Here is a 20,585-nt window from a genome sequence, read left to right as displayed (position 1 = left end):
GTGCACAAAGGCAACTATACGTAGACAAGATCCCACAACACAAACCAGGAAAATGGCTGCCTAAATATGATCCCCAATCAGAGACAACGATAAACAGCTGTCTCTGATTGGGAAACATAACAGGCCAACATAGACATACAACACCCCTAGACATACAACACTCCTAGACATACAACACCCCTAGACATACAACACCCCTAGACATACAACACTCCTAGACATACAACACCCCTAGACAGACAAGACTAGCGTACCCACCCTAGTCACACCCTGACCTAACCAAAATATATAGAAAAACAGAGATATCTAAGGTCAGGGCGTGACAGTACTTTCACTTTTACTAATTTTCTATTAAAGTATCTTTACTTTTACTCAAGTATGACAATTGAGTACCTTTTCCACCACTGTTAGAAAGTCAACCAAGTTGTTACTATCATACATATATTTTTTTACAAGAGAAATAGTTATGTTTCTCACGTGTCACATGCACTCATTTAAAGACTTCACACTGGCAGTGTACAATATAAAACCATTATGACATCACACTGGCAGTGTACAAGATAAAACCATTTGGCATCACACTGGCAGTGTACAAGATAAAACCATTATGACATCACACTGGCAGTGTACAAGATAAAACCATTATGACATCACACTGGCAGTGTACAAGATAAAACCATTATGGCATCACACTGGCAGTGTACAAGATAAAACCATTTGGCATCACACTGGCAGTGTACAAGATAAAACCATTATGACATCACACTGGCAGTGTACAAGATAAAACCATTATGACATCACACTGGCAGTGTACAAGATAAAACCATTATGACATCACACTGGCAGTGTACAAGATAAAACCATTATGACATCACACAACAGAACACTACAACTGGAACGACACGCTCAGAAACGGTTGCACACAAAGAAAGAAACGTTCAAACCACATTTTTTTATTATTCTGTATTTTAATGAAAATGTTTGTTATTTGCTTGCCTGTGCAGTTACTGTCAGTCCCTCCCTGTTTCCACCAGTAACTCTGTGCAGTACTGTGAACTCTGGCTTCAAGTTATTAGAAATATTTTGAGAATGGCAATGCGAGAAAAGTGCTGCAAATGTTTGTACTTAGAAAAACCGCAGTAATCTGCATCATACGAAGTTCTAATGACAGAAAGGGGAAGTGAGAGTTAATTAAAAAGAGACGTCTCTCTTTACTTGAATCTTTCTGAACTGAAACAGGATACTTGGTTCAGTGAATGTGTCAGCTAAATATGTATCTTCTACTGAACCCTGTTAAACTATATAGATGGAGAGACATGGGACAGTCAGTATGATTGTAGAACCAGATGGGTCAGTCAGTATGATTGTATAACCAGATGGGTCAGTCAGTATGATTGTATAACCAGATGGGTCAGTCAGTATGATTGTATAACCAGATGGGACAGTCAGTATGATTGTATAACCAGATGGGTCAGTCAGTATGATTGTATAGCAGGTCTACAGGAAGTCTTCTGTCATTTTGAATACAGAACATAATGGAATCATTTTTCTAGAATTTCTTGAAAATATATTTTACAGTTAAAGGCTGTTTCTGCTGAGTGTGAAGTTGGTGTGAGTGTGGGCAGAGATATAGAGAGTACAGTAGTCTAGTGAAGTTGGTGTGAGTAGAGATACAGAGAGTACAGTAGTCTAGTGAAGTTGGTGTGAGTGTGGAGAGAGATACAGAGAATACTGTAGTCTAGTGAAGTTGGTGTGAGTGTGGGGAGAGATACAGAGAGTACAGTAGTCTAGTGAAGTTGGTGTGAGTGTGGGGAGAGATACAGAGAGTACAGTAGTCTTGTCCGGTCCATAACTGCCCATAGTGTGTGTTAACCTGTTTCTGTAGCAAGAGGCAGGTTGATTTAGGTTACAAGTACACCCCCTGAACAGAACGCTAGTCTGTTGCAGGACCTTACCCCGTCTCCTTACCTTACCCCGTCTCCTTACCTTACCCCGTCTCCTTAAACAGACTATCGGCAGTTGAAACAATAACAAAACATTTCCTGTCCTTGTTTCTGTGAAAAGCTAGGGATGGGTCTGGACAAATGTAACCACTCTCAAATTCATAGACAGAGCTACGGATGGAAGGACTGACCATCCATGATGTCAATATTATAGTTTTAACCACGTTCTCAGGATATACAGAGTGTTTTACATTTACTTTGTTTTAACATTGTAGTAAAATAAATTTATATTCTGGGTTCTGATGGGGTATGACAGCTCAACTAAGCTCAAGAAGCATTTATAAGTTATATTCTTCAAGAATCAATGGTTGTATATCATTCATTTATTAGTCCAATAATGGACATAGGAACTGCAGAATGTTTTTGTTCCGACTCGATCAGGGATCAAACCACCAACCTTCCTGACGGAGGAAAGACACAAACCACAGTAATCTGAGATTAATTGATAGAAAAAGATTCTAGGATTTAATTTCACTATGATGTAAAGGTTAACAGTATTCTACAGGTTTTAAATCAATATGCACACATCCTAAAATCTTTTAAAAAGTTGAAAGATACAGTTGATTTCAGGTATTACTTACAAACTAGTTGGTTATGATCTAGAGAATTTAATTTCATCTGAATTTTTCTTGTATTTGATGTAATGTATCATAGTATATAGTCCCCTTTAATAGCCTTCCTTTGATATGCAATTCTCCGGTAAATGTATTCTGAGTATTTCAGAAAATAGCAGCGCTGCTGAACATCCTGGAGGAAACAGAGTTACAGAGAATTGAGGAAGAGGTACCTGAAGGGCAGAATGTTGGTTCTTAGAAAGATATTCATAGTGAATGAAGGAATAGAGGGGAGATTCCCTCGTCAATTGTCAATGGGTCTGATGGACCAGCTCTCTGTATAAAAGACAGGTCAGATCAGACCTCAGACATAGAACAAGAGCATCAGGTAGACTTCTGACACAGAACCAGACCAGAGCATCAGAGACCAGAACATCAGAGACTAGAGCATCAGAGACCAGAGCATCAGAGACCAGAGCATCAGAGACCAGAGCATCAGAGACCAGAGCATCAGAGACCAGAGCATCAGAGACCATCTCAGCCAATACAATCTTCAGCATCTCAACCATCTCTGAACCATGAAGACCCTGACTGCTCTACTCCTCCTGGGACTGCTCTGCTCCCTCCATACGACGTCTGCAGGTGTGTGTGTGTGTTTGTGGGTGTGTGTGTGTGTGTGTGTGTGTGTGTGTGTGTGTGTGTGTGTGTGTGTGTGTGTGTGTGTGTGTGTGTGTGTGTGTGAGTAATAGACATGTTGTGTAATACGCTGTTGGAGACCCACCTGGAGATCTTTATGTTAACTGTGGTTTATGATCATTTGTTTACAGGTGTCATCTCGTTGGAAACAGCACCTGAATGCTGTATGAAATTCAGCCCGAGGATCCCTCTTAAACAAGTGGTTTCTCTCAGAACAACTTCCAGTAGCTGCCCTCACAAAGCACTGATGTAAGTAAACATAGTCTACTGTAAACTGGAACCATCTAGGCTAGCCTGGTCCCAGATCTGTTTGTGCCTTCACGTCAAGTCCTTGTCATGCCAAACATGACCAGGAGTGACAAGGAGTTGGTATGATAGCACAAACACATCTGGAACCAGGCTACATCCAGGCTACACTGTACAAGACAAGATGAAGCATTAATATGATAGACTGGATGTTCTGAGAGACAATGTGTTGTGTATCTGTTGCAGTTTCACCACAATGAAAGGGAAGACATTTTGTGTTGACCCTTCTGAAGCCTGGGTCCAGAGTCATGTGACCAAGATTGAGAGCAGATCGACTGCTGCCAAGACGACGATGATGTCATCAACCACCATCACCCCCTAACACCCTAACCCTTGGTGGTGCACTATAAAGGGAATAGGTTGCCATTAGTGACGCAAACCTTGTCAGGCATGTTAATACCCTATCTGAGATTGGTATAGAGGAGGTTCAATGTAATGTACTAGGTTAATACCCTGTCTGAGATTGGTATAGAGGAGGATCAATGTAATGTACTAGGTTAATACCCTATCTGAGATTGGTATAGAGGAGGTTAAATGTAATGTACTAGATTAATACCCTATCTGAGATTGGTATAGAGGAGGATCAATTTAATGTACTAGGTTAATACCCTGTCTGAGATTGTTATAGAGGAGGTTCAATGTAATGTACTTGGTTAATACCCTATCTGAGATTGGTATAGAGGAGGATCATTGTAATGTACTTGGTTAATACCCTATCTGAGATTGGTATAGAGGTTCAATGTAATGTACTAGGTTAATACCCTATCTGAGATTGGTATAGAGGAGGTTAAATGTAATGTACTAGGTTAATACCCTATCTGAGATTGGTATAGAGGAGGTTAAATGTAATGTACTAGGTTAATACCCTATCTGAGATTGGTATAGAGGTTCAATGTAATTATAATTGTTTATTTTTCTATAACTGTAAAAATATTTGACATGTAGCTACTCAGTAACCTATTTTATATTTTATAAAGCTGTTGATGATTTCAAACATATCCTGTATGTATTAATGGGTTGTAACTAGGTCTTTTCTGCTATATAAATATTGTATTTTTTCACACACACACATCTGCGGTTGTTTAAATGAATAAATGATTCTGAAGAATTCTCTATGATATTCATTTTTCCATCAGAACAGCCTCAGTTAGTCAGTGTTCTACAGCGATGCTTGACCGTTGTGTCACGTTTTATTCATTTATTTAACTTAACTAGGCAAGTCAGTGAAGAATAAATTCTTATTTACAATGACGGCCTACCGGGGAACAGTTAACTGCCTTGTTCAGGGGCAAAATGACAGATTTTTACAATGTCGGTTCTGGGATTCGATCCAGCAACCTATTGGTTACTGGCCCAACGCTCTAACCACTAGGCTACCTGCCACCCCCAAGTTGGCTGGATGTCCTTTGGGTGGTGGACAATTGTTGATACACATGGAAAACTGTTGACCGTGAAATGTTCCTAATGTTTTGTACACTCAGTGTATGACTACCTCTGTCACACACCATTTCAAAATCCTCTCATCGACACTGACTGATGCCATCTACAGGAGCAAAACGGAACTAACTTCCTAGACATTTCATTTGTATTATGAACTGGTATAAGGCTGTAATAACAGTCTGTTACTTTATGAACTGGTATAATGCTGTAATAACAGTCTGTGTTACTTTATGAACTGGTATAATGCTGTAATAACAGTCTGTTACTTTATGAACTGGTATAATGCTGTAATAACAGTCTGTGTTACTTTATGAACTGGTATAATGCTGTAATAACAGTCTGTTACTTTATGAACTGGTATGATGCTGTAATAACAGTCTGTTACTTTATGAACTGGTATAATGCTGTAATAACAGTCTGTTACTTTATGAACTGGTATAATGCTGTAATAACAGTCTGTTACTTTATGAACTGGTATAATGCTGTAATAACAGTCTGTTACTTTATGAACTGGTATAATGCTGTAATAACAGTCTGTTACTTTATGAACTGGTATAATGCTGTAATAACAGTCTGTGTTACTTTATTAACTGGTATAATGCTGTAATAACAGTCTGTGTTACTTTATGAACTGGTATAATGCTGTAATAACAGTCTGTTACTTTATGAACTGGTATAATGCTGTAATAACAGTCTGTGTTACTTTATGAACTGGTATAATGCTGTAATAACAGTCTGTTACTTTATGAACTGGTATAATGCTGTAATAACAGTCTGTGTTACTTTATGAACTGGTATAATGCTGTAATAACAGTCTGTTACTTTATGAACTGGTATAATGCTGTAATAACAGTCTGTGTTACTTTATGAACTGGTATAATGCTGTAATAACAGTCTGTTACTTTATGAACTGGTATAATGCTGTAATAATAGTCTGTTACTTTATGAACTGGTATAAGGCTGTAATAACAGTCTGTTACTTTATGAACTGGTATAATGCTGTAATAACAGTCTGTTACTTTATGAACTGGTATAATGCTGTAATAACAGTCTGTTACTTTATGAACTGGTATAATGCTGTAATAACAGTCTGTTACTTTATGAACTGGTATAATGGTGTAATAACAGTCTGTGTTACTTGATATTGAACCTTTCTTTAACTTGTTTAACCTGTTTAATAGCAGTCTGTGTTACTTTAGGGCTGGATCAAAACAGTCAAACAGGTCTCCTAGACTGAAGTGGAAGAACCCTGGTATAGGTCAATAAAAACACAAGGATCATTCACATTTTTTATTGGTTAGGTCATCCAGCTACCTTACCGTTCAAATAGTTAAAATTATTTGAAATATAAATCTTCAAGAATAAAAGCCAAACTAAAAGTGAAACTTCAAAAAACAAAACAAAAAAATTATTTCACGAATGAAAAAAAACCCCAACAACCTCAAAAAGCACCTAAACTAAAAGTAAAGCACAAAACATCAGACGAAACAAAAACAGTCATTCCAATTTGTATCACTATACATAACATCATAATAATAATAATAATAAACATATGAATGTGTACTGCATTGATACAACATGTGCAGAATAGATTAGACAGACTGGTGACTCATCATCATGGTGGTTCTCAACTGATCACTCTCTTCATCTATTTATTTCACTTCATTTCTCTGGGGTTTCCCAGGGCTTCTCCCAGGGGTGGGGGTGTCAGTTAGGGTGGTGGCCAGGTGTTGTATTCTGTCGTAAGTAAGGCTTATGATGATGACGATGGCGGGTCTAGACACCGAAGGTGTTCTCTCCGCTGTACGCCACGTATAAAAAGCCGTCCTCGTCCTTCTCCTTCTCGTACAGCTGTCCCATGGTGATGCTGCAACGGGAGTCACAACAAAACACAGAGAGAGAGAGAAGAGAGAGGCAGAGAGAAGGAGAGAGAGAAGGAGGAAATGGGAGTAGTAAACAGACTGCGCGGCCCAAATGCCAACCTATTCCATATACACGGCTCCCATAGGGCTCTGGTCAAATGTAGTGCACTATGTAGGGAGTAGGGTGCCGTTTGGAACACATTCCACATACTACTCAAGTGAACAGAGGGGATGGAATGTTGCAGTAGATCTAAATGCTTAGTGTTGAGTCACCATCAACAGAATGAAGCAATGTATCTGAAATACCAGTTGAGTGACTGGTATCATCTGCAGGCTGTTTGGTAATGTCTGTTCATTGTTTACTGCAGTTGTGTTGGTAATGTCTGTTCATTGTTTACTGCTGTCGTGTTGATACGACACTAATAAAGCTTTAGGCAGGGATTCATTTCATAGAGCAGCGCGCTGGACAGCCGACCATGTGGCTTTTAAAAAGGCATTTTACCCAACGTTTGTTGAGATCGGAAAATATACCTTTAAAAATGCCATAACGTGGATCTAACATGGACCAGATTGAATGCAGGCCTTAATTTACAGCGCATTCCGAAAGTATTCAGACCTCTTGACTTTTTTCCACATTTTGTTACGTTACAGACTTATTCTAAAATGGAGTAAATATATTTTTTTTTAACAATCTACACCCAATACCCCATAATGACATCACAATACCCCATAATGACATCACAATATCCCATAATGACATCACAATACCCCATAATGACACCAAGTAAAAACTGGTTTTTAGAAATGTATTTAAACATATTTACATAATTATTCAGACCCTTTGCTATGAGACTCCAAATTGAGCTCATGTGCATCCTTGAGATGTTTCTACAACTTAATTGGAGACCACCTGTGGTAAATTTAATTGATTGGAAGTTATTTGGAAAGGCACACACGTGTCTATATAAAAAGGTCCCACAGTGGACAGTGCATGTCAGAGCAAAAACCAAGCCATGAGGTCGAAGGAATTGTCCGTAGAGCTCCGAGGCAGGATTGTGTGGAGGCACAGATCTGGGGAAGGGTACCAAAAAACGTCTGCAGCATTGACGTTCCCCAAGAACACAGAGGCCTCCTTCATTCTTAAATGGAAGAAGTTTGGAACCACCAAGACTCCTAGAGCTGGCTGCCCGGCCAAACTGAGCAATTGGGGGAGAAAGGCCTTGGTCAGGGAAGTGACCAAGAACCCGATGGTCACTCTGACAGAGCTTTAGAGTTCCTCTGTGGAGATGGGAGAACCTTCCAGAAGGACAACCATCTCTGCAGCACTCCACCAATCAGGCCTTTATGGTAGAGTGGCCAGACGGAAGCCACTCCTCAATAAAAACGGACATGACAGCCCACTTGGAGTTTGACAAAAGGCACTTAAAGACTCTCAGACCATGAGAAACAAGATACTCTGGCCTGAATGCCAAGCATCATGTCTGGAAGAAACCTGGCACCATCCCTACGGTGAAGAATTGTGGTGGCAGCATCATGGTGTGGGGATGTTTTTCAGTGGCAGGGACTGGGAGACTAGTCAGGATTGAGGCAAAGTACAGAGAGATCCTTGATGAAAAGCTTCTCCACAGCACTCAGGACCCCAGACTGGGCCTAAGGTCCACCTTCTAACAGGACAACGACCCGAAGCACACAGCCAAGACAACGCAGGAGGGGCTTCAGGAAGTCTCTGAATGTCCTTGAGTGGCCCTGCCAGAGCCTGGACTTGAACCTGATCGAACATCTCTGGAGAGACCTGAAAATAGCTGTGCGGCAATGCTCCCCATCCAACCTGACAGAGCTTGAGAGGATCTGCAGAGAAGAATGGGAGAAACTCCAAATACAGTTGTGCCAAGTTTCATACCCAAGAAGACTCGATGCTGTAATCGCTGCCAAAGGTGCTTCAACAAAGTACTGAGTAAAGGGTCTGAATACTTATGTAAATACTTATTTTTGATAAATTAGCGACAATTTCTAACAAATCCTCTTAGCTTTGTCATTATGGGTTATTGTGGGTAGCTTGATGGAAAAAAACTATTTTATAAATTTTGGAATAAGGCTGTAAACGTAACAAACTGCAGAAAAAGTCAAGGGGTCTGAATACTTTCCCGAATGCACTGTATTTGTGTATAACTAAAGCTAAAGGATATTCTGTGGGAGCAGCGAACCAGGACCCAACCCAGCAGCCACTAGTATCTGTGGGTTCAGACCAGGACCCAACCCAGCAGCCACTAGTATCTGTGGGTTCAGACCAGGACCCAACCCAGCAGCCACTAGTATCTGTGGGTTCAGACCAGGACCCAACCCAGCAGCCACTACTATCTGTGGGTTCAGACCAGGACCCAACCCAGCAGCCACTACTATCTGTGGGTTCAGACCAGGACCCAACCCAGCAGCCACTAGTATCTGTGGGTTCAGACCAGGACCCAACCCAGCAGCCACTAGTATCTGTGGGTTCAGACCAGGACCCAACCCAGCAGCCACTAGTATCTGTGGGTTCAGACCAGGAACCAACCCAGCAGCCACTAGTATCTGTGGGTTCAGACCAGGACCCAACCCAGCAGCGACTAGTATCTGTGGGTTCAGACCGGGACCCAACCCAGCAGCCACTAGTATCTGTGGGTTCAGACCAGGACCCAACCCAGCAGCCACTAGTATCTGTGGGTTCAGACCAGGACCCAACCCAGCAGCCACTACTATCTGTGGGTTCAGACCAGGACCCAACCCAGCAGCCACTAGTATCTGTGGGTTCAGACCAGGACCCAACCCAACAGCCACTAGTATCTGTGGGTTCAGACCAGGACCCAACCCAGCAGCCACTAGTATCTGTGGGTTCAGACCAGGACCCAACCCGGCAGCCACTAGTATCTGTGGGTTCAGACCAGGACCCAACCCAACAGCCACTAGTATCTGTGGGTTCAGACCAGGACCCAACCCAGCAGCCACTAGTATCTGTGGGTTCAGACCAGGACCCAACCCAGCAGCCACTAGTATCTGTGGGTTCAGACCAGGACCCAACCCAGCAGCCACTAGTATCTGTGGGTTCAGACCAGGACCCAACCCGGCAGCCACTAGTATCTGTGGGTTCAGACCAGGACCCAACCCAACAGCCACTAGTATCTGTGGGTTCAGACCAGGACCCAACCCAACAGCCACTAGTATCTGTGGGTTCAGACCAGGACCCAACCCAGCAGCCACTAGTATCTGTGGGTTCAGACCAGGACACACCCAGCAGCCACTAGTATCTGTGGGTTCAGACCAGGACCCAACCCAGCAGCCACTAGTATCTGTGGGTTCAGACCAGGACCCAACCCAGCAGCCACTAGTATCTGTGGGTTCAGACCAGGACCCAACCCAGCAGCCACTAGTATCTGTGGGTTCAGACCAGGACCCAACCCAGCAGCCACTACTATCTGTGGGTTCAGACCAGGACCCAACCCAGCAGCCACTAGTATCTGTGGGATCAGACCAGGACCCAACCCAGCAGCCACTAGTATCTGTGGGTTCAGACCAGGACCCAACCCAGCAGCCACTAGTATCTGTGGGTTCAGACCAGGACCCAACCCAGCAGCCACTAGTATCTGTGGGTTCAGACCAGGACCCAACCCAGCAGCCACTAGTATCTGTGGGTTCAGACCAGGACCCAACCCAGCAGCCACTAGTATCTGTGGGTTCAGACCAGGACCCAACCCAGCAGCCACTAGTATCTGTGGGTTCAGACCAGGACCCAACCCAGCAGCCACTAGTATCTGTGGGTTCAGACCAGGACCCAACCCAGCAGCCACTAGTATCTGTGGGTTCAGACCAGGACCCAACCCAGCAGCCACTAGTATCTGTGGGTTCAGACCAGGACCCAACCCAGCAACCACTAGTATCTGTGGGTTCAGACCAGGACCCAACCCAGCAGCCACTAGTATCTATGGGTTCAGACCAGGACCCAACCCAGCAGCCACTAGTATCTGTGGGTTCAGACCAGGACCCAGCAGCCACTAGTATCTGTGGGTTCAGACCAGGACCTGGATGCTGTGTCTTATTGAGGAAGAGACAAAGGGCATTGAGGTCAAACTATGAACCAATGAGGAGTGGGGTTCATATTCCTGTACCAACATTGTTGCCATGGGTACCAGAATAAAGCCCTTTAGAGCAGCTGGTGTGTGAGCTTGTCAATCTCTATAACTCATGTCCCAGGTTAACCCACCAGCTTGTCTATATCTATAACTCATGTCCCAGGTTAACCTACCAGCTTGTCAATCTCTATAACTCATGTCCCAGGTTAACCTACCAGCTTGTCAATCTCTATAACTCATGTCCCAGGTTAACCTACCAGCTTGTCAATATCTATAACTCATGTCCCAGGTTAACCCAGTTCTAACCCAGCTTGTCAATCTCTATAACTCATGTCCCAGGTTAACCTACCAGCTTGTCTATATCTATAACTCATGTCCCAGGTTAACCCACCAGCTTGTCTATCTCTATAACTCATGTCCCAGGTTAACCTACCAGCTTGTCTATATCTATAACTCATGTCCCAGGTTAACCCACCAGCTTGTCTATCTCTATAACTCATGTCCCAGGTTAACCCACCAGCTTGTCTATATCTATAACTCATGTCCCAGGTTAACCTACCAGCTTGTCTATCTCTATAACTCATGTCCCAGGTTAACCCACCAGCTTGTCTATATCTATAACTCATGTCCCAGGTTAACCCAGTTCTAACCCAGCTTGTCAATCTCTATAACTCATGTCCCAGGTTAACCAGTTCTAACCCAGGTTGTATATCACTATAACTCATGTCCCAGGTTAACCTACCAGCTTGTCAATCTCTATAACTCATGTCCCAGGTTAACCTACCAGCTTGTCAATCTCTATAACTCATGTCCCAGGTTAACCTACCAGCTTGTCAATATCTATAACTAATGTCCCAGGTTAACCCATCAGTTTGTCAATCTCTATAACTCATGTCCCAGGTTAACCTACCAGCTTGTCAATCTCTATAACTCATGTCCCAGGTTAACCTACCAGTTTGTCAATCTCTATAACTCATGTCCCAGGTTAACCTACCAGCTTGTCAATATCTATAACTCATGTCCCAGGTTAACCTACCAGCTTGTCAATATCTATAACTCATGTCCCAGGTTAACCCAGTTCTAACCCAGGTTAACCCAGCAGCTTGTCAATCTCTATAACTCATGTCCCAGGTTAACCCACCAGCTTGTCAATCTCTATAACTCATGTCCCAGGTTAACCTACCAGCTTGTCAATATCTATAACTCATGTCCCAGGTTAACCTACCAGCTTGTCAATCTCTATAACTCATGTCCCAGGTTAACCTATCAGCTTGTCAATATCTATAACTCATGTCCCAGGCTAACCTACCAGCTTGTCAATATCTATAACTCATGTCCCAGGTTAACCTACCAGCTTGTCAATCTCTATAACTCATGTCCCAGGTTAACCCACCAGCTTGTCTATATCTATAACTCATGTCCCAGGTTAACCTACCAGCTTGTCTATCTCTATAACTCATGTCCCAGGTTAACCCACCAGCTTGTCTATATCTATAACTCATGTCCCAGGTTAACCCAGTTCTAACCCAGCTTGTCAATCTCTATAACTCATGTCCCAGGTTAACCCAGTTCTAACCCAGGTTGTATATCACTATAACTCATGTCCCAGGTTAACCTACCAGCTTGTCAATCTCTATAACTCATGTCCCAGGTTAACCTACCAGCTTGTCAATCTCTATAACTCATGTCCCAGGTTAACCTACCAGCTTGTCAATATCTATAACTAATGTCCCAGGTTAACCCATCAGTTTGTCAATCTCTATAACTCATGTCCCAGGTTAACCTACCAGCTTGTCAATCTCTATAACTCATGTCCCAGGTTAACCTACCAGTTTGTCAATCTCTATAACTCATGTCCCAGGTTAACCTACCAGCTTGTCAATCTCTATAACTCATGTCCCAGGTTAACCTACCAGTTTGTAAATCTCTATAACTCATGTCCCAGGTTAACCTACCAGTTTGTCAATCTCTATAACTCATGTCCCAGGTTAACCTACCAGTTTGTCAATCTCTATAACTCATGTCCCAGGTTAACCTACCAGCTTGTCAATATCTATAACTCATGTCCCAGGTTAACCTACCAGCTTGTCAATATCTATAACTCATGTCCCAGGTTAACCCAGTTCTAACCCAGGTTAACCCAGCAGCTTGTCAATCTCTATAACTCATGTCCCAGGTTAACCCACCAGCTTGTCAATCTCTATAACTCATGTCCCAGGTTAACCTACCAGCTTGTCAATATCTATAACTCATGTCCCAGGTTAACCTACCAGCTTGTCAATATCTATAACTCATGTCCCAGGTTAACCTACCAGCTTGTCAATCTCTATAACTCATGTCCCAGGTTAACCTATCAGCTTGTCAATATCTATAACTCATGTCCCAGGCTAACCTACCAGCTTGTCAATATCTATAACTCATGTCCCAGGTTAACCCAGTTCTAACCCAGGTTAACCTACCAGCTTGTCAATATCTATAACTCATGTCCCAGGCTAACCTACCAGCTTGTCTATATCTATAACTCATGTCCCAGGTTAACCTACCAGCTTGTCAATCTCTATAACTCATGTCCCAGGTTAACCTACCAGCTTGTCAATATCTATAACTCATGTCCCAGGTTAACCTACCAGCTTGTCAATATCTATAACTCATGTCCCAGGTTAACCTACCAGCTTGTCAATATCTATAACTCATGTCCCAGGCTAACCTGGTTAAACCCAGCCTCTAGTATATTTGCCCGGTGTGGTCAGTGTTTGAGAACGTCAGTGGCTAAAAGCAGTGTTTTATCTATTCAACTTGGGGAAATATCGTTTCTGAGGTGCCATTTCAGATTATTCCACTGAGTGTTTAGGAGTTCCCGAACCTGGACTGAGGCACGGTCTTATCGACGAAGAGGAAGATGGCCTTCTCCGAGGGCAGCTGGATGCGTTTCCTGATGATCCACATGAACTGGGCCACCGTGATGTCAGAGGGCACCAAATACTTCCTCTTGTCGATGTCCACAATCTGAGACCCAGACACCTTCTCCACGATCACCTACAAAACAGACACAATCTGAGACCCAGACACCTTCTCCACGATCACCTACAAAACAGACACAATCTGAGACCCAGACACCTTCTCCACGATCACCTACAAAAACAGACACAATCTGAGACCCAGACACCTTCTCCACGATCACCTACAAAAACAGACACAATCTGAGACCCAGACACCTTCTCCACGATCACCTACAAAACAGACACAATCTGAGACCCAGACACCTTCTCCACGATCACCTACAAAAACAGACACAATCTGAGACCCAGACACCTTCTCCACGATCACCTACAAAACAGACACAATCTGAGACCCAGACACCTTCTCCACGATCACCTACAAAACAGACAACACAGAGTCATGTCGTATTGGATGTTTATAAGTGTTCACATAAAATTGCCCTCCTGGAACAATAAAGATTGTAGCCTGATTGTCTCCCTACTTTAGTCCTGAAAATCACCATCACCCACTAATTCATGTTTTGCTGATAAAATTTTTCAACAGTGGATAGATAACAATAACCTAGCAAATGACATAGGTTGTCCCTCAACTAATAAAGCCTAGTATCCAGCCAGGTCGCCCGTGATACAAGTCAGTATTTGACAGTCTATCCATGTCTGAGGACGTCGGGAGGTGACGTGGAAACCACCAGCCACTAGGAGGCAACAGTGAGCGTTACCTTCAAGAAGGCTTTGGTTTTTGCTAAGGGTGTTGTGGACGGGGCATACCTTAAGCATCTACCTCTGGTTCCAAAAGGTTGCATGTTCAAATCCAGCGATAGAAAGTTGTTTTATCTTTTGGTTTTAAGCCAATCCTAAACCTTAACGGCTAAACTTAACCTTAGAACGATAGAGCAGTAACAAAACACTTTGAAATTAGACATTTCAGAAACATGGATAAATGTCTAATTCGGACATGAGACTGTGAGAGCTGGTTGATAATATTACGGAAGACATTTTAGCATTTGAATGCTGAAAGTGCCGCGCAGATGTACAAGATCAGGAACAGGCCGTCTGCCTTTGCGATGGTCAGCGTGTGAAACGGGGCACGGTGCGCACAGCTGGACCAGGCTACTGATGTTCGGTATGTAAAATGACTTGTAGATCAATGACTGTCAACGCAGTTACAGTCACTTCACAAAGTACTCGGCTCCCCTTTTTCCAAAACGTGTTGCGTTACAGCCTGAAGTTAAAATAGATTAAATAGAGATGTTGTCACTGGCCTACACACAATACCCCATAATGTCAAAGTGGAATTATGTTTCTCAGAAATGTATTAAAAAAATGTAAGCTGAAATGGTTTGAGTCAATAAGTATTCAACCCCTTTACTGGTTAGCCTAAATACAGTTCAGGAGGAACAATGTGCTTAACAAGTCACAATAATAAGTTGCATTGACTCACTGTGTGTGTAATAATAGTGTTTAACATGATTTTTGAATGACTACCTCATCTCTATACTCCACACATACAATTATCTGTACGGTCCCTCAGTCGGGAGGTGAATATCAAACACAGATTCAACTACAAAGACCAGGGATGTTTTCCAATGCCTAGCAAAGAAGGGCACCTATTGGAAAGATGACTGTAAAACATTATTTAAAAAAATTAAAATAATAATCAGACATTGAATATCCCTTTGAGCATGGTGTTATTAATAAGACGTTGGATGGTGTATAAATACACCCCGTCACTACAGAGTTACAGACGTCCTTCCTAACGCAGTTGCTGGAGAGCAAATATAAAATTTCAACACAAGGCCAATAGGGACTTTAAAACAGTTACAGAGTTTTAATGGCTGTGATAGGAGAAAACTGAGGATGGATCAACAACTTTGTAATTATTCCGCAATACTAATCTAACTGACAGAGTGAAAAGAAGGAAGCCTGTACAGAATAAAAAAATATTACAAAACATGCATCCTGTTTGCAACAAGGCACCAAACTAATACTGCAAAAACTGTGCCAAAGCAATTGACTTTTTGTCCTGATTACAAATTGTTAAGTTTGGAGCAAATCCAATACAACACATTACTGAGTACCACTCTCCATATTTTCCAGCATAGTGGTGGCTGCATCATGTTATGGGTATGCTTGTCATCTTTAAGGACTAGGGAGTTATTCAGGATAAAAAGAAACGGATGGAGCTAAGCATTCACCATTCAGCATGATAATAACCTAAAACACAAGGCCAAATCTACACTGTGGTTGCTTTCCAGGAAGAGAGTGAATGTGAGTAGCCGAGATACAGTTTTGACTAAATCATCTTGAAAATCTATGGCATGATCGTCTAGCAATGATCAACAACCACTCTGACAGAGCTTGAAGAATTTTGAAAGAATAATGGGCAAATATTGTACAAACCAGGTGTGCAAAGCTCTCAGAGACTTACCCAGAAAGATACACAGCTGTAATCACTACCAAACGTGATTCTAACATGTATTGAATCAGGGGTGTGAATACTGTACTTACGTGGGGGGGAAACTATTCAATCCATTTTAGTATAAGGCTGTAACGTAACAAAATGTGTAAAAAGTCAAGGGGTCTGAATACTTTCCCGAATGCACTGTATGTCTTTATTTCCTTTAAATTAAAAAAATAAATAAACATGTTTTCACTTCATCATTATGGGGCACGGTGTGTAGATGAGATTTAAAAAATATATTTTTCCCATTTTAAATTCAAGCTGTAACACAACAAAATGTGGAATAAGTCAAGGGGTATGAATACAGGGCTCAGGGCTAAATGGACATTCCTTCGGTCCCTACAAAATTAGGCAAATCAATGTTGTTGTTTTTTTGCAACTTGGAATAATATCCAAAACGTAGCCGGTCTCAGGGCTAAATTTTATTTTTTTATTTCACCATGTAGGCTAGTTGAGAACAAGTTCTAATTTACAACTGCGACCTGGCCAAGATAAAGCAAAGCAGTGTGACACAGACAACAACACAGAGTTACACATGGAGTAAACAAATGGACATTCCTTCGGTCCCTACAGAGTTAGGTAACTCATGTTTTGTACCTTACTTGGAATAATATGCCTCTAGGGCAATTCAGACTGATTGAGGACCTTTTTACTGAAGAATGTGCTTAGTTTCTATTATAGCGTTTTGTATATCTGTTTTGCATTTCATATTGATGTGTTTATTTGCATCTGTAAAAGAGACATTGGTCTCAGCATGACTCCCTGTCCACATAAAGATACAACAAAACATCCACACCCAGTGAAAACCCGTCTCACTCACCGGAACCCGATCTGGGTACTTGCTGCGTATTTTGGCCGACTCTATACACCGATGTTCTGTTGAAAAACAGAGACGGATTGAGAGATGTTATGAACGGTCGACTCTATACACAGATGTTCTGTTGAGAAGAATGAGACGGATTCAGAGATGTTGTGAAGGGTGTTACATTGTCATCAGTACAGTAATACAACATGTTTCAAGTCCTCCTAGCTACCGAGAGGGTAGGCGTTGTACTCCAGCCTTTACTCTGAACCTGCTGATTCAGCTAACCAAGAACCTTAAGAGCCACTAGATTAGTAGAACAGGCCGGTGGGTTGCCCCCTGACCTACTCAGTTCACCAACGAGCAGGGCTGTGTTCCAAATGGCCCCCTATACCCTGTGTAGTGCACTACTTTAGTGCACTATACTACTTTAGTGCACTTTAGTGTAGTGCACTACTTTAGTGCACTATATAGGGAATAGGGTTCCATTTGGAACATACCCTCTTGGGAGGCTGTGACAGGAGGATCAACATTTGAGGAGAGGTCACATGACGTTGCCTGACCGAGATCCACAGGCATCAGCAGCAGCTGTTGGACATCAGATGCACTCTGGGTAATCACTGGCAAAAGCTGCCAATTCACTGGGATAATTATGTCAATATTTCCCCTAGGCTACTTCTCTGTGTCAATCTAACACATAAACCATACAGGTGTGGCCTATATCCAAAATATGTAATAAAAGGGAAAAGAAAACTCAAGAAAACTGAAATAATATTTTTAGGAGACTTTTGTTAAAAGATATACATCGTTTTTGCCATGTTATGTAAGCATATTTCAGCCATATAACGTAATGTTATCACGATAATAACCTAATGTTCAGGGGATATGACATGCGTCAGGAGCAGAGAATGATTGAGACAACATTTTGCCAAATGTTTGTTAGAACGAATAGGCCTAGTCCTATTGGATATGATCTATTTACTTTCAATATCACTATCATATCAGTTGTCATGTCAATAGGAACGACATGTCTGGATCGAGGCGATTCAAAATGAAGACGCATAAGCACATTTAGCCAATTAAACAACCAATCCATATGCAATATTTGACTAATGTCTTTTGCACAAAACATTAAGTAACGTCGACATACAATTTCGATTAACTTCGTAATGTTATTTTGTAACCAAAGGACTCAACAACATCTGAGCGGCTGGGTCACTACAGTCAGCCAATGTTAGTGCAGAAAAGTAGCCAATCATAATCAGCAATTGCCATTTTTTTTAAAAGATGAAGAACCCAGAGGAGATACATATTTGTTCCTATATTGACAATTTTCCTATTTGCCTGTTATGAAACAAGTAACCCCCTTTACCCAGAGAATGATCCTCTTTGAACATCCATTTCATGGTGCCTGATTCCGGGAGAGTTTGCTCGACGCGCAGTAAAAATCGTAGAGAGTTGGTGAGAAATCAGACCGTGACAACAACAAAAAATGATTGCTATTGCTCTATTCCTAAAACTGAAAACAATGTAAAAATGTTGACCGAGAACGTCAACAATGTAGCAAAACACGTCTCACTCGGCCGTAGCGTTGCCCAGGGGATGACGTCACTATGGGACTGTACAATCACATCGCAGGGGGAAGGAGGCTGATTCGACTGGGTGCGGTTCAGAGACACACATGCTGCGCACAATATCAGATCTTTACAACGCCTCGGTGTTTCACGTCTGCGTGTTTAACGTCCAATCACCAATCCACACGATAAAGACGTAGCTAACAGTCTGCTATAACCTAGGAGCCGGCATGTACAGAGTTTGTATCTCTGGAGCATATCTAGGATCTCAGTCTACTTTCGTTCCTTTTTTTAAACGGTACTTGCTGTTCTGGATCATTCCAATCCGACATTACCCCTTTGAATTTACATTTAAAATGGTTAATGTTAGGATAAGGGTTCTGGTTAAGTTTTGGGGTAAGGGTTAGGATTTAGGGTGTGGACGTCCCAAAGATCCCGGATAGCACTATCTTTTAAAAAACATGACAGTCTGGTCTAGTTTATGACAGATGCCTGAGCTGACGAGCAAGTGATTTGTCCTAGAAACTCCAATTATATTCTCCATACATCCTCTCTACTTCCTCCCCCTTTCATGGGATAGAGTATGGCATTGATTCACATAGGAATATCATAGATGTGTTGTTTGGGTGGCATCCCACTAGAGAATGACATGTGGAATCACATATAGAGGGATTGAAATAGGATCCCAGTGGACCCACTCCTATTCTGGGCCTTTAAAGTGGGCTTCAGTAATAGCACATGGACTTTCCTTTATTCTGGCAACAGAGAATCTGTAGCGGGACGTTTTGAAGCAGTTTAATCCCTGCTCTGATTGGAATGTGAAGGTCACGTAAAGGTCATAACACAGCTCTATTATTTGTCACTAATTGTTTTATTATAAGTATGTACTATAGTAATGGTTGTATAACATATACAGATATGCAGATATCAGCAGTGCTTTAGTACATAGTGATACAGAATGAGGATAATACAACACAATACAGTAATCTATTATTATTATTATACAGTAACTTTACAGTATAGTGTGTGTAGTTGACTTGCCAGCCGCTGTAACATTTGCTGTCACCAGGTTTTCCAGAAGTCCAGGTCGGACTTCCTACTTTTCCGTCCTGATTCCCAGAATCTTCCAACTGGGATTTCTGTGAAACTTCAGCATTTTATGGGGAAAGTTTCCAGAATTTTGCACTTTGATATAATCCAAACTGTATTCTCGGGAACTAGCCTGATCATGCGATAGCTCACCATTCTGTTTCATCTGAAGGAAGCCCTGAGATCAGGTTGGTTCTACGAGGTTATCAGAACGGTGTATGTACCACAGGAGGTTGGTGACACCTTAATTGGGGAGGATTGGCTCGTGGTAATGACTGGAGCGGAATCTATGGAATGGTACCAAATACATCTAACACATGGTTTCCATGGTTTCCAGGTGTTTGATGCCGTTCCGTTTGCTCCAGTGCGGTCATTTTCACGAGCAGCAGTCTCCTGTGATATGTACGTTGTGTTGATGTCAAATGGCAACCCCATTATCAACCAATCAGGAGTTCTGGAAAAACTGGGAATTTGGGTAAAGTTACTAGAATTTTACAACCCTGGTTTTGTTGATGTCAAACAGTTTCCCCTTTATTATCCTCAGCCTTCAGCTGGTTATCAGAGGGAGGGGTTATCAGCCTTCAGCTGGTTATCAGAGGGAGGGGTTATCAGCCTTCAGCTGGTTATCAGAGGGAGGGGTTATCAGCCTTCAGCTGGTTATCAGAGGGAGGGGTTATCAGCTTTCAGCTGGTTGTC

General features: G+C 42.1%; 1 protein-coding gene across 1 annotated transcript; it reads right to left on the bottom strand.

The window, feature by feature from the left end:
- Nucleotides 1-6,276: 6,276 nt before the first annotated feature.
- On the bottom strand, nucleotides 6,277-18,909 carry LOC139575486 (gamma-aminobutyric acid receptor-associated protein-like 2). Its single transcript, XM_071400488.1, has 4 exons — nucleotides 18,599-18,909; nucleotides 17,245-17,300; nucleotides 13,828-14,000; nucleotides 6,277-6,866 (listed from the first exon to the last, which is right to left on the bottom strand). The coding sequence occupies exons 1-4, from the start codon at nucleotides 18,630-18,632 to the stop codon at nucleotides 6,776-6,778; spliced, it is 354 nt and encodes a 117-aa protein (XP_071256589.1). The 5' UTR covers nucleotides 18,633-18,909; the 3' UTR covers nucleotides 6,277-6,775.
- Between the last annotated feature and the right edge of the window lie 1,676 nt (nucleotides 18,910-20,585).

This window comes from Salvelinus alpinus, chromosome 5 (genome assembly GCF_045679555.1).
Source record: "Salvelinus alpinus chromosome 5, SLU_Salpinus.1, whole genome shotgun sequence".
In the NCBI taxonomy this organism is placed as follows: Eukaryota; Metazoa; Chordata; class Actinopteri; order Salmoniformes; family Salmonidae; genus Salvelinus; species Salvelinus alpinus.
Note: the sequence above shows the minus strand (reverse complement) of the source record. Positions and strands in the feature narration are given on the sequence as shown.

Excerpts from the sequence above, each read along its gene's own strand:
- LOC139575486 (XM_071400488.1), bottom strand. The coding sequence starts at position 18,632 with ATGAAATGGATGTTCAAAGAGGATCATTCTCTGG. Across the intron at positions 17,301-18,598 it reads CAAAGAGGATCATTCTCTGG|AACATCGGTGTATAGAGTCG; the intron begins GTAAAGGGGGTT and ends GTTTTTCAACAG. Across the intron at positions 6,867-13,827 it reads AAGACCGTGCCTCAGTCCAG|CATCACCATGGGACAGCTGT; the intron begins GTTCGGGAACTC and ends CTCCCGTTGCAG.